The sequence below is a fragment of the Parasteatoda tepidariorum genome, chromosome 7 (genome assembly GCF_043381705.1).
Source record: "Parasteatoda tepidariorum isolate YZ-2023 chromosome 7, CAS_Ptep_4.0, whole genome shotgun sequence".
In the NCBI taxonomy this organism is placed as follows: Eukaryota; Metazoa; Arthropoda; class Arachnida; order Araneae; family Theridiidae; genus Parasteatoda; species Parasteatoda tepidariorum.
The window spans coordinates 42,816,859-42,832,788 of record NC_092210.1 but is presented as its reverse complement, the minus strand read 5'-3'; the positions used below and the strand labels follow the sequence as shown (position 1 = coordinate 42,832,788).

General features: G+C 25.8%; 1 protein-coding gene across 1 annotated transcript in view; it reads right to left on the bottom strand.

The window, feature by feature from the left end:
- Nucleotides 1-9,431: 9,431 nt before the first annotated feature.
- Nucleotides 9,432-15,930, bottom strand: part of LOC107455884 (chromatin assembly factor 1 subunit A) — a 39,650-nt gene continuing 33,151 nt past the window's right edge. Inside the window, exons 12-13 of the mRNA XM_016073607.3 lie at nucleotides 14,749-15,070; nucleotides 9,432-10,021 (exon numbers count right to left, since the gene is read on the bottom strand). Coding sequence (XP_015929093.1) covers nucleotides 9,600-10,021; nucleotides 14,749-15,070 — 744 coding nt within the window. The 3' untranslated portion in view covers nucleotides 9,432-9,599. The remainder of the gene's footprint in view (nucleotides 10,022-14,748; nucleotides 15,071-15,930) is intronic.

The following is a 15,930-nucleotide window of genomic DNA, read 5'->3' as shown; positions in this document are numbered from 1 at the left end:
TAGAAAAAATTTTATGAATCTGAAATTTTATTTCATACCTGAAACTTATAGTTTACGATTAATGATCGATAGCGGAATATTCCATTGAATATTATTTTTTATTCAGGCTAATATACTAATATTAGTAATACTATTCTAAATATATAAGACAGGAATTCTGAGAGTCAAATTATCAAAAATTACAAAGGAATATTTTTAGTATGAATATTATTATTGAAAATGAAAAAAGTTATGTTAACAAAATTTTTGTATAGATTATAAATTTATAATAGATTTTTATTTAATAATTACAAGCAGCAATTTAATTTTCAATTAAAACAACCATAAAATTACACAATTTTCGTTTTCAAATTTAAATTTATTAATAGGATAGATTTTGATTAAAGTCTCTTTCATCAGCATATATTATCAAATTATTTTTTTTTTTAACAGCAAGCACTATCTAAACTTATTTTTAAAGAGAAATTTACATTTGCAATAACATTTGACTATTTATTACATTCCTTTTGCCGAAAAGGCAAATTGACTTCATCTTACTACTCATAATTATATACATATTAACAAGTTACTTGATCAAATATTACATATACTCAGAGAAAAAAAGGGCATCAAATTATGTCACAAAATATATATATTCCCAAAATATCTTACAATATTTTTTGCAATGTACTTCTTTTTTTTACATTTTTCATATCCTAAAAGTAGTTTTATTACATAACAGGATATTATTGCTTTTTTTTTTCAAACCTGAATTCTCCCAAAATTTCAAGTACATTTTCACAATTAATATATTCAATATTACTTCATAAATAAAAATTTAAATATTTTAGTAAACAACGAATTAGTTATCAAAAGCGAACTTAGAAAAAAAAAATCAAGTTACTTCTTGTTTCAGTCAAGCAAATTAATGTAAAGAAGAAATGATATTTTAAAGAACTTATTTATAAATCTTTTCATGTAATTATAGTTCAAAAATCTGATTTATTGTGAAATATGTGCATTGTATAAACTAATTTTTTTTCTGTGAAATGTAGTTATTAATTTTTCATGACCAAATACTTGAATAACAGCTTCAAACTGTCACAAAGGTAAAAAGTGGTAGTACAAATATTTCATTTTTAGCATTTATAAAGGTCCTATTTTTTTTATCCATACTAACACAAATCCTAAAAATTTTCACATACCCCTTTAACTAAATTCCTTTCAAAATGTGGTAAAAAAAATAGTTTATTTCTATTTCAAATAACTTAAATGTTATTCAAGATCAAGACAGTCCTTTTCAAGATCCTTTTAATTGACATTTGTATTTTTTTTTTTTTTCTGTTTACCTTTAAAAACAATTCTGAATGAATTTCATTGAGATATCACCTGAGAACTTTCCTTTATGTGTACCACTAATCTAGAACGATTGATGTGGGATTTGTAAGAAATTTGTGTTTATTATCAAATATCAATAATTCGAAAATCTATATCTGTTTTGAAATCATGGAACAGATTTTTTTTAAATTACATTTATTGAAAATGATATGTATAAAAAGTAGTACCCAATTAAATAAAAAATAAATTTGCAACCACTTTTTATCTTTGGTTTGTAACACTGAGCTATATTTTTTTCAAGAGATTGTTTATTTTTAGAAAATACTTTTTGACGATAAAGCAAAATGAATATAAATAAAAGGAAATTGCTAAATAAATATAATTTGTAAAAATAAAATATTATTTTTGACATTACAAAATTAAGTACCTTTGTGAGAATATGCTCTTTCATTTATATTTTGTAGTTAAAACAAATTGACAATCACACACTGACTTAGAAAATAATGTAATGCTATAATTAAAAAAACACATAAAATATCTATTTGTATATTATAAAATATAATCCACTGGTTATACAGTGTAAACAATGGGATAATGTGTGGTTTAAAATAAAAGTGAAAAGTATGCTGATGTTATATATTGATAAACCTATGCAAATGATTGCTCTGCAGATACTTAAGTCTGGGTGGAAAGGTACAATAACGAAATATACTTTGTACTTTAAAAGTAAAAGAAAGTGCTACATTAAAAATGTTGCTAGGAAATATAATGCACAAGAGTGCACTTTAAAATATCTGTACATATTAAGCACTAAAGTGCTGAATTCACTACAATACAATGCTGAATGGACTGCCACTTCTATAGAAGTGAGAGACTCTCACTAATATTAAATGATTTCAAAGGCAAAGAAATGTTAATTTTTAGAGATGTATCACAAAGTAATATTTTTAGTGATACATAATACTAACTTATTATACAATCTAGTAATTTTCCCTCTTTGAGTCTAGGCCAACTGCAGAGCAAGGCAAAGCATACATATATTTCATCTAATATCAAAATATGTATTCCAATTTCATTACTCTGCAGTATTCATATACTACTGAAATTCCTTAATGAAGAATGTTATTTGATCATATGCTTCTTATGAACTTTTTTCATTTCACTTGGTTGAATACAGCTGATGCTTATTGCTTGTGATACTATATTTATTAAAGAACTCATGATTATTCATTTCCTGCTCTTGCCAGCTTTGTTTTGATCAAAGAATTTTATTTAGTGCCAAATAGAGAAAAGAAAAAACCATATTCAATGTCCATTTTATTCTCTTGTGCTCATTACTTTCAAGCTTGAGGTTATGTGATAACTTATTTTATTGCCATTGTTAATTGTATGTTATTGAACACTGTTAATAAAGCTTGCTTGTTGCTTCCATAGTTTCATTTAGAATTTAATACTTCTAAATACAAAATTCATTCAATTTAACCAATTAACATTTCTACTCATATCAAATATCTACCATTGCCTTATATAGCTGTAATTCATAGCAAAGAATATTTTTTATAACTCTTAAAATATAAATATACTCAAGGTATTAATATGTTTATTACATAGGGCAGCAATTCCTAATTTTTTATGGCTATAGAATCCTAAATAATAGAGCATCTTTTGGCGGAATCCCAGGTTAATAAACAAAATTAGTAGCTGTGGATAAACTAACAAAAAAAACACACACACACACAAATTATTTTAATCATGTTTAATGTGAAGAAAGAAATTATTTAGTCATCGTTTTACCAATAATAGACTTTAAACAATGAGTTTTATGTCAATCAATCGAATTTGCTGGTTTGGAGTGGCATCGAGACTAGTTCTGAATTCTTTTTTGGTGTATGCATAAGCTGAAAACGAATTAAGTACAGTGAATTATAATTTTTAAGAAAGAACTGTTATAAACATGGTGAAAGGTATGAAAGAAACATAATTTACTAGTGTAGGTTTTGATCATTTTATATTAAAATGTAGAGTTCGATGAGAAATAATAATGCATTTCTTTATAAATACATATTCTTTTCACATGGATGCCACTCAAAAAAAAATTTCAAGACTGAACTTATTCTTTAACCAATTAACAAATTCTATCTTTGTTTACCAGAATTTTCAGAAATTTAAAGCAGACTTCAAAATGCACCTTTCCATGACAATGGCACATATATAAATTAATAATTAGATTTTTTTTTTCAGCAAACAAAATAAAAATAACAGCTAACTATAAAAGTAGCGACAGGGTATCTGCTACATATTAGATTTTCAAATTCATGACTTTCCATGACTAATTCCTAGCATTTTTCATGACTTAACGAAGTTACTATTTTCTCTGACAAAAACACAACAAGAAATTTATAAAAGCATTATAATAACATAAATTGAAATAATAAGTATAACCAAAACTGTTATACTCTGCATCGTCATATTTAAAGATTTTAAATTTAAAAAAACAGAGTAAAGAAAGAGTTGTAGAAATAAAATAGCTGAAAAAAATACAAAAGCAAAAAAAAAAATTTCTGCAGAATTACATTCTAAAGATACTTATCATATTCATCCGAAAGGAAAAAAATTCTCCTGATTTTTCTGTTTTCATTTCGTAATTTTAAAAAAAATTCGCCAATGATTGCCTTGCTTCAGCTAGAATATTAAATTGATGAAATAAAAAAATAATAACAAAAATTCTGAAATCACAGAAGTTTAAAAGATAATTCGCTTTAGAAATGATGTTTTTTTCTTTCATATTTTGAAAGAACACCATAACTTTTAAAGAACATGATAAAAAAATTTTATATGTTAATAAAATATGACTGTGAGTGGGGATTTTATTGCAAATTCAGATATTCGGACCACCATGAAATGGGGGGGGATAGTTTTAAATTCCATTTTAAAAATTATATTTTTCAGCGACCTAAATCCATGACTTTCCACGATTTTCTTTTAAAAAAATAATTGAAATCATGACATTTCATGACAAATTTTGTTCAATACCGAAATGCATGATTTTCCAGGTGCGCGGATACCCTGTAAAAATATCTGCGCAAACGATAAAAATAACAGCTAAGCGGTGGGGTATATATCTATTCTTTTTTTTTTTTGTTGCTTCATCATTATTTATTTCTTGTCCTATCAATAAAATTTTTTTAACTAAAATAATCTTAACTTTGGTCAGCATTACAAAATGTTAGGGGAAAATGAAAACTTAAACAAATTTAGATTCAACAGTAGTAAAAATTTTGTTTAAGCAAGCATGTGCTGAAGTGCAATAAATCCCATTCATTCATTCATTGTTGGCACATCATAGCTTGATCATTTTGCAATAATTATGAAAAATAACAATATTTTCATTAAAATGTAATATTTTAATTTTAACAGAAAATATTTGAAACACTTTTAATGAGAAAAATACATTTTAATTTAAAGAACAAATTTCCCCCTAGATTGCATATTTAGTGGTATTATCTGCAGAGCATTGCCATTTTAGACACTTTCATAATTATAGATGTAGACACTTGAAATTTAAGAGGGTTTATATGCACATGAAATGGTTTGAATTATTTTCAAGCATTTTGAGGCAAACAAAATTTTTGATCTAAAATTGTAATGAATTTCAAGGATTCTTGTTAAATGTAGTGTGAACACATAAGAAAACACTGACTGATTACATAAATATTATTTCAGAAATTTTATTTACAGAATAGTTCTAAAAACATTTCCATTATATTAATTTTAAAATTTTCAGATATTTAGAAAATTTAAATTCTAATACAAATCTTTTTTTTTTTCAATCAAGGCAAATATTTTAATATGGACAGGTGTTGCATAATCCTATGTTTAGACAGATTATAATATTAAATATTACATGTATAGAGAGAGGTTACAATACAATTTACTTCTTCAAATATAATTGATCCCATTCATGGTTGTGACCTGCAGTTCAAGAAGTTAATATACAGCAAATGCATCTAAAGCTTTTATATGAAAAACTGCTAAATCAAATGAAATGAATAAAATATGGTACAGTGTAATTGCAAAATAACAAACTAAATATTTAATTGATACATACAAAGTAATTTACTATTAATTTTATCACAAACAAAACATTTTTACATGTATACAATACAGCATTTAAAGTGTTAAAAAACAAGGTTGACAATCATTAATAATTTGGAGAAAGATAGTAAAAAGCAAAATAAAATAGAAAGTAAATGGGAAGCAGATATTAATTTTTAATGATTTTTATACAGTCCCCTGTAATAAAATGGTAGCTTTAAAATTTAAAAACATTTTTAAACTTTACAATCAGTTTTGGACATTTGATAGTATTCCTTAACTTTTAACAAAGTACTGTGAGAAACAAAACAAAGTTGCTCAACGATAAAAAATAATAATAATAACCACTTGTGAACAGATGTATGTCTATTATAATTGCCATTAAATATTTAAATACAAACATTACTTGAAAAAACCTATAACACAAACAAAGATTATGAATAGCTTCACAAATTAATACAACCAAACAAATAACAGGGTGGCCATAACACAAACAGAAAAATATTCTCTGACTTTTCCAGACAGATTTTATCAAACTTTTCTGATTTTTGGAATTGATGGAACAGTTATTATTAATTTTCCAATTTAACTTATTCATGTCCATAAAATTAAATGAAAAATATAAAAAAATTATTACCAAGAATAAACTAAAACAAATACTTTAAAAGATTCAAGAAGATCAGCAAAAATATATAATGGAAGCATTAAAAACAAAAATTTTTGCAAAAAGAGTGCAATATATAATATTTTTGTTTAAAAAAATTTTTTTTTTAAATTATGAAATTTTAACATAATTTTATAAACATAATATAAATACTTGAGTAAGGGGAAATAAACATTTGGTATATAACTAGTTGTGGTTATAAATAAGATTCAAAATTGAGCATCAGAAAATATCTTTCAGAATCAGAACTTTTTTTTTCTTGAAAAAATACTGGATTTTTTTTAAAAAAACTACTTTTCGTTCTTTTTCCTTGATTTTTGGTCATTTTACTTAAATTTTCTGATTTTTTTTCAGATGGATAAAAATCACCTGAATTTTCCCTGTTCAATGGCCACCCGGCGATAAGAAAGCAAAAATGTCTTAGCCCTTTTCCAGTGGTTGCAGTTGCTAAAATATAAAATAATCAATGTGATTAATATTTGAAGAAACTGAGTTTATTAATAAGGATCAGATCTAGCAAGAAGTGTCAAAAAGCAATGAAACATTTCAATTCTAATTTCTGCTCAGCAACTTCAACATTTCTACTCAATTTGATAGCAAAATTGGTGTTGTCTGCATTTGAAAAACTATTAACTGTTCCATTACGAAATACCTATATTAAATCATTGAAACCAGTATAAAAACCTAATTAAAAACTAAGAATAATTCGAAACAAATAACCATTATACTTATAAATAGTATATATTAAAAGTAAATTAAGCAAACAAAATAAAATATTATGCCAGATACATGAACCAAAGAATGGGTTTGAAACAAAAAAAAAAAGCAGTTGAAATATCTTTTTCTCGTAACACCAGACCGATTGAACTATCAATTCAACATTTTGCTCGGGAAAAAAAACTTAGTTGTGGTAAGTTTTATTGTTACAAATGAGATATTTGTTCATTACTAGCTTAATTAGGAAGAACCACTAGTACAGCATCAATAAAAAATCGGTATAATGTTGTAAACACTTGATGAAATTTGAGAAAATGGCCTTCATAAATAGCTTTTAAAATTACAATTCACATTAAACATAGTATAAAATGAAGTAAAAATGCTCAAACATTATAATTATATGTTTCATTTACAAAAATAACTACATATAAAAATATAACGCTCAAAGTTAAACATTTTCATTTAATTTGGCAAACAATAACTGCTCAATATATACAAACATAGAAAATAGAATTATTATTTGTTACATTTTTACATGTTTAAAACTTCAATTATCAATGTGTTTAATAAATATAGAAAATTAAACTGTGTATGGGAGAATTTAAAACTTTCTAAAAATTGCTTAAAATACATATTTGAAAAATTTATACAGTATAAAGATGATGATTAAGCAAAGGATATCAATATTATCAAAAATAAAGAGTAGAAAAATGAAATAAAGGCACGAGAGCATGAAATACACACAATGACACATTTATTATTTTGATTTTATACATTTATCCAAAGTTTCAAGACCTATTACATTAAACAATAACTTTATTCAAGTAAAAACATCTATTAGACAATCAACTCAAATATTTTAACTCATTTTTCATGAAAGTAAATACAAAGAACTAAAAGAGGTACAGTGCGCAAAAAAACACTGAATCACCCTAAATAGCTGTTGATATAAAGAAAGGATTTTTACGGACTCGAACTCAAATTCGAGGAGATAACTTCAGATATGTTAATTAAAGCAAGAGTTATTGTGAATTAAGAAATCAGACACAAAAAAATTATTTTGTTGAATAAACATACCTTTTTTACCGGATTTCTGACCCTCAAAATATAGGAGGTAGCCACATTCTGGGAAATATGGCCCTAATAGTTTGGTTAGGAGAGCAGTCAAAAATCTAGAGCCTTTAATGTTAATTTTACTTTTTGTCGCAACAGCTCTAGAACTTTTTAAGCTTTGCACACATTTGTAATATTGGTTAATCCAAAGATAATTCCATGCAAAAAATAATTATATATTATCTTATTTAATAACACTTGTAAAAATTTTAAAATGTAAAACATACAAATATTTAGATAATTTTTTAAAAAAAATTAATTTTATGAGGCAAAATAAAAAAAAATTAATTAATTTGGTAGACTAGTTGAGAAAACCTTTAAATATCTGACTTTTGACTTAACTCCTATTATTTTGAGGGGAATTCATCAACAAAAAGAGGTGTTTATTCAGTACCCTTTTATGTTATTAAGTTATTAATAACATATGTTATTAAGTACCCTTATGTGTTCAATTTCTAACTTAAAATATCGCCTGAACTAATTAGCATATTTGAGGTCACCACTATGAACCATTGAAATTGAGTCCTTGTACATAAAAATTGGATAATTCAATCAAAAAATTTTAAAGAGCATTCCTCTTTTTTTTCTTTCTTTTTTTTTGCAAACCGTACATTTAAACTTTACTGCTATTGAATAAGATTTTAAATAAAAATAAAACAGCTTTTGAAACATCTTAATAACTTTTGATCTACTGATCAGATTGTTTGTATTAAAAAGCAAACTTAACAATTCAAAAGGTTAATCTTAAATATGCAAAACAATTTGAGCAGACGAAATAAGTTATAAAGTCAGACACACAGAAATGTGCTTTCTATGAAAAAATATACCATTCCCTATTATTTTACTACTACTTAATAAAAAAAAAATTTCAATAAGCATAGAAGTTAAATGCTATATATTACACAGAATTTACTAAAAGTCAAAAAAATTTTAACAGTACAAAAATTTTTGAACATTCCAAATTATGGTTTTATAATTTTAAATGTCAACATTTGAAATTTAAATAGAATAAGACAAATATTTTTTGAGTAATAGAAAAATAAAGTATTACTTGTTTAAAATTTCCTTTTCATTGCTCGAAAACTATTCAGCAAAATTTGCATTTTGACAATCAAATTTTAAAATTTGATAAAAATTAGTGAACCTTACAATTTAAAATTTTTTCCAGTGATATTAAATTAAACTAAATAATCTTAAAAATAATGTTTTTCATGGATTTATCTTTGATTAAACAAGTTTTTCAACTCTGTGCAATATCTCTGTCTCCATAATTTCAGACAAATTGCAAAATATGCTAATAAAAGTTAAACTGATATTGAAAGGTTTTTTTTCCTAATCATATTTCACAGGTTAACCCCTCCAAGGCATTGAAAAAAAAAATTTATTCAGAAAAACTACATTTGTGTGCCGCAATATGCAACTCATAAAAATTCATTATCATATTAAAATTTAGACCCTCCCACCATTAAATTAAGAGAGCATCAAAAATGATCATTTAAAAATCTAGTCACTAGACCTAAAGTAATTAAAATTTTCTGCCTTATTATTTACTGCACTGTACAGCAAAGACCACACACCAAAATGATACACAAAAAATCAACAAACATGAATAATGTGAATTTCATTTCAGTCAATAAAATATTAATACTTTTGAGTATATAATATTCAAAATAAATATTTCTTTAATAATGAATTATGCTAAAAATTCCTTAATTGAAAATTTAGAATTAACAGGTTTTGTAGTGGAAGATGTATCTACATCATCTTTAACATCAATTGTCAGATAAGTCCATGCATTTGTGATTGGTAAATCCGATAAGCCATATTTTTCACGAACATCTTCGTGTACACACCAAACCGGTTTCTTTATAGTGTCCACTGAACGCTTTGTGGCAATTTGTCTCAAAGTTGCAGTTAGTTGACGCTTAGATATAAATGAGTCTGAGGAAGGAGAATCGGGAACAGAAGTTGAGCTGCTCCCTTCAACTTTTGTTTCTGGTTTTTCAGATTGCTCTTGAGATAGGGAATGTTGATGCCAAAATTTCTTAAACTCTGCAATCAGGAAAGCTAAACTATGGTGATTACCATGAGCTAGACGAATTAAGTATGGCATTGCTGGAAAAAAATGATAAAAACACAAGCAACATTAAGTAAGAGAGTTCTACACATTTAGATTAAAATATTTCAATTAAAACTCTAAATAAAACACATATACAGTAGATTCTCGATCAACCAGAATGGCATTATCCGGGGCAATAAAAAAAAGAGAAAGAAGAGAAGTGCAAATTGCGGCTATTGAAATGTGCTGGAAGACAACATTTTTAACCTGTTCTTTCTATTGTATTGTATTTCAAACCACCAGACAAAATCAATTACCTTGATACGTTTCGAGTAAAATAAAAAAGTTTTACAAATTTTTATAGTTTAAATTTCAAAGATAAAAATTTTATAGCTTAAATTTAAAACCAAAAATTTTGTATTAAAACTTTTTTATTATTTATATTAAAAAATTTACATTATTAATTATGTTACAGGCTTTAAATTGAAATAGAAAGTAAGCTTTAAAAATGTTTATTATCCCAATATTTTATGATGCTAAGAAACATGAAACTTATTAATTAGTTGTTTTTTTTAAAAATTAAGAATTGGATTATTTATTATGATAACACTGAATACAAGAAATTAAATGCAAGTGACACTGCTTAAGTTTTTATAGAAATATTTGGTTGCATAAAAGAGGTGAATTACAATTAACACTAGCAATAAAATTGTGTGAGAATATGGGTAATGTCATATTCATTGGAATGAATTTCACAAATATTAATGTTAAATGTATTTGACAAATATTAATGTTAAAGTAAATTTCCCTGAGAAATCTAGATTTTCCAATGGCATTTTCAAATTCCCAGAAAATTCCAAGAATTTCCAGTTTCCACAGCAAGTGTTCACCATGCATATGAATATACAGAAGGCATAATTTGAACTTTCTTTGATTTTCCAATCGGAATGCGATTGCCTTTGCAATGTTAGTTTCAACTCGGGTTGGCAAGTTTTTGATAATTGTCGTTTTGTCCGGCTTTAACAAAGGTTTTATCCATCATGTCAAAAAAAACCTTTTTGACAGTTTTTTGCAATGTGAGTTTCAACTCAGGTTGGCAAGTTTTTGATAATTGTCGTTTTGTCCGGCTTCAACAAAGGTTTTATCCATCATGTCAAAAAAAAAAAACTTTTTGTCAGTTTTTTACAAGCGTCAAAAACCCAAAATTTTAGTGTAAGGATAATTATTAACTTAGCTAATATAAATAAGACGCATTTTTAAATAAACACATATAAAATTACAAGTGATCAATCAATTATATTATTGAATTATATTGATAATAATCTCTTTTTTTGTTTTGATAATTACTGTCAAAAACCTGAATTTGGGTGCAGAAAATATTAAATAATTATTAATAAAAATATGCAAAATTGAAATTTATCCTATCTGTTACTTTCTTAAATTGAAAATAAAAATACAAAAACATCAGCTTAATAAAAATCATTCAACAATCATCCTATTTATTATGTATAAAATCAAGTTTTATTAACTCCCATTTTAACTCCTCCTTTCCCTAAAATATGCCATTACAAAAAGAAAAAAAAAAAAGCTTAGAAGTTATCTGTATTGTTAAGTTAATTTTTCATTTTTCTATTAATAAGACTGAAATTCGAAATTATCCTTTCAATTGACGCTGAGCTCCATAGTCTAGAAAGTAGATGTACTAAAGCTATTATAACATAATAAAATAACATGTAACTAGGAAATTTATTCTAATAACTGTACTAAATATTAATAGCAATTGAATTAAATCCTTGAATTAATTGATTGAAAAAATTCCCTCATTTAAAAAAATATGTATATTTTTCATAAATTATAATTAGTTCACTAATCTACGAAATAATTATACATGATTATAATTAACATTAATTCACTGATAATGGAAATATTCATGTACATATACGCAAGAGTGGAGAAAACTTTCAGAGCCTAATATTCTCTATGAACTAAGTTTCTTTTCGGATCAAAATTTCACCAAAAATTTTAGCTTTTTTTAAAGGACGCTAATTTTTTAAAAATATTTTTGGAATAATTTATTTTTGACTTTACACAATTTTTGAAATGAGCATATGTGTCATAAATAATAGAAATTCAAATATATTGAAATAATAATTTATTAAATTAAATTTAAGGTGTGTTCTCATGTAGCAGTAGAAAACTATTGAATTTTAAGTCACACATATAGTAGGTAAGTCTTGATTTTATAAACATTATAAATTAATTTCAATAACATGGAAAGCATATTAGGTTAAATTATAACAATTGAATATTTTTAATTTCTTATATTTTTAATTGTGTCAGTATATAATATGTTCAATTATATCAGACAGTATTTGCTATCAGCATATGCCTTCTATTTTGTGTATGATCTCATTCTAGTTCTAATTCAAATTTATTGATTATGTTCTTCTTCCCTTGCACAATGCTCAGTAATTCAGCTAGAAAATTTAATAAATATGTGACAATTACAAAAATTCCTGATAAGTCCTTTTCTCCAACATTAGTGTATGAGTTTAAATAATAACTTATCATAGTTAATTAAAATTGATGCTATAAATTGAGTTGCACACAAAGAGAAAACTGAGAAAAATGAAAGATCCCTCGGACATTTTGGGTTCATAGGCAGAGGAATGATAGCAAGCTTCTTGTACAGCAATCAACTCCTATCCAATAGTGTTATTTTAAATATTTAGTTGAATGATATTAGATATAGAATCAAATACACTTTATAGAATTTTTGTATTCTAGGTATTAGCAGTGTTTTCACTACACTGCGAGAACGCGAGAATATCGCATATTTTTGTTCTTTTCTCGCATTAAAAAATGATTACCGCGAGAAATTTGCGCATTCTATAAATCAATTTCAAAATTCGCGAATTTCTCGCATTTTGGAAAAAGCTTCGAATTACGCCATTTAGAATAAAATCCGTTTCACTTTTCTTACTGGATCTTTCATTATTTTCAACATCTGCCCCATTATCTAGCTTCCCTATTTACCAGTATTGTTCAGAACCTTTTCGAACAACAGAACACAACCACGGAACCCCTTTCAGAACACATTTGTCTGCAACCACGCGTTTATCATAGGTAAGGTTTCTTCATGTAAGACGTTCAAATTTTTTATGCACTTATGCAAGATGGACAAATACCTTGTAAAGGCAAAATCTTCTATGATGATGCATCAAAAATATTCAATGCTTTAAGAAGTAGAAGACGTTAAAAATGTATTATAATTAAAGAAAAGATTTTTTTTCAAGAGTTTTTGTGTTTTTTTAGAAATCTCACTTAACTTTTTTAAATCTCACCCTGTGTTTGAGAAAGGGTGAGAAATTCTCACCCATTTTTTTTCTATGATGAAAACACTGTATTAGCATTCAAAAATAGTTGCTTTAGTAGTCAAAAAGAACATAAGTCTATAAATAGTGATAAAAGTAGCACATTAGATAGGAAAATCTATATTTAAAAAAAAGAGAGAGAGAAATATAAAAATGGTTTATTGTAATGTCCTTTATGCTTCCTCGAGAAAAAAAAATCTATTCCACTTTCCTTTTTTTAAAAAGTCTTTAACATAACATAACACAGTCTTGAACATAAGTCTATAAATAGTGATAAAAGTAGCACATTAGATAGGAAAATCTATATAAAAAAAAAGAGAGAGAGAAATATAAAAATGGTTTATTGTAATGTCCTTTATGCTTCCTCGATTAAAAAAAAATCTATTCCACTTTCCTTTTTTTAAAAAGTCTTTCAATACTTTATAGTTTTTTTAATGTTTTTTATTGCTATTTTAAACATTGTTTTTCAAATCTTATAATATCATACAATACTTATGACACACAAAATTTTTAGTTTGAGTAATCACTTCTTGATTTTTGTATTGCATTTTCCAATCAAATTGGTTTGCCATTATCAATAATACAATTTTACTCTATTTTGTAAAATTTAGAATTTGAAAAATGATTTATTCATGCACTTGATTCACTCATAATTCCACACTGTTTTTTGGCAATTATTTCTCTTTTTTCAATAACTTTGATGTGATTTGCTATAATTGGCAACAAATTAGATTCATAACAGTTACTTTATTAGAAAATTAGTAGTCAGTTCCTTTAAATAGTCATTTTTTAACTGTTTTTAGTAAAAATAGCTCTCTTAATTTTTGAAGCAAAATGTTGTATTTTATGTGTGTGGAAATATGCATTTTATGCACCACATCTGTGGGGCAAAATTTAAAAATTTTGCTACAGGCGAGTTAACATTTTTAACAGTAGCCACTTTTTGAAACATGTGGCTATTTTTTTCAGAAATTGAAAATTTTAAGCTAGTTAAAAGAACTGTAGATATTATAACATAAGGTAAGCATTTCTCAAAATACAGTAAACAAAGTTCAATTGTAAAATGAAGAAAAATGTTAAGAAGCGTGTTGAATTTTCAGCCATTTAAATTCCATATTTATAAAATAAAATAAAAAAAGTTTTTTAAAAAAAATGCACATAAGGGGCAGCTGAGCTGGAAAAGTGCGGTGACTGGCAAAACATTTTTAACTGCCATTTGTCCTAATTAGTTGCCTTCTAGGCAAAGGCAACAGTTACTTTTGCCCTAAAAAATGTATAATTCCATCATTAGTACTCATAATTTGCCCTTTTTTTCAAGAGAGAAAAAAAAGCTCAGCAATGCATTCCTCTAAAATGGCCTACAAATTCTATATAAATGAAAAATTTTAAATATTTTTAGAACTACATACCCTCATCAGGCACATTTGCTTTTTTAGATTTTGCTGCATTGCCTGCAGAGGTTGGACTAGAAGCATTTGAGCTAGGTTTAGATTCATTTTGCGTCTTCTTTACGGTGAAAGATGTCGGAATTGGAGTATCTATCAGAAAAACAGCAGAGTATGGTTCTAATGCAGTAAGCAATTGACTATTCATAGGTTTTGACAGATCATTTTCAATGTAGCAACCTAAAATAATTGGCTTTAATTGAGTGGTTTTCTTCTTTCGCTCCATTTCAAATTCTCTAAGTTTTTCTGTAAGTAGTTTTTTCCTGTTCTCTGGATCATTATCAACCTGAAATTTACCAGGAATAAAAAATATATATCTAAGTAAAAATACATCAAAGCTGTAATTCCCAAATGAGGACTAAAAAACAATGACTAACAACATCAAAAGGTTTGTAATCTAAAATACAAAACTTATATTAAAATTTTTTTTAAATATTAAAGATTAATAAGAAAATAATCCTTAAAAAAACGTGTTATGCCAGCAATCGTTTAGAATAGGTTACCAACTTTTTTTTCAGACAATGCTCACTTGGCAAGGAAAATAATTTTCAATGCCATTACCCTTAGTAGAAGAAACTTATTAACCTCCTTTTTTTATGCTGTTTAATATTTTTGATATGATACCTTATTTTATTAATTTATTGAAAATTCATATTTAATACAATGACGAAATTAGATGTGGTTGGAGTTGTATAGTGTAACTGAATAATTGAAGGTTGTGATGAAAACAGGAAAATGATAGCTGAAGATGAAAATCGGATCATAATTATAATAAAACTTTTATTTAGTATTTGTAGAGCTCGAGATACAAAATTATATTTTTTCCATAATAAGACTTAAGTTAAATAATTTTGCATAATGATATCAATAAAAACAGGCCAAGGGAGATAAATCCCCTATGAACAGCCTAATCAAAAGCCAAATTAAAAAGTGATTGAATTGTTCCTAAAAGACAGTTAGGAGCATGAGAAGAGATCCATGGTTGGAGACTTATCGAAAGATAACATAGCCAAAAATAAAGTCAACTCCCCATAATCAATATTAAATTTGAAAATAATTTGGCGAAAGTGAATTGCCAAAAAGACTGTAAGAATTAGTAAAACTATGCAACTGAAAAATTTTTTTTTTTTTGGTAAGAAATAAAGA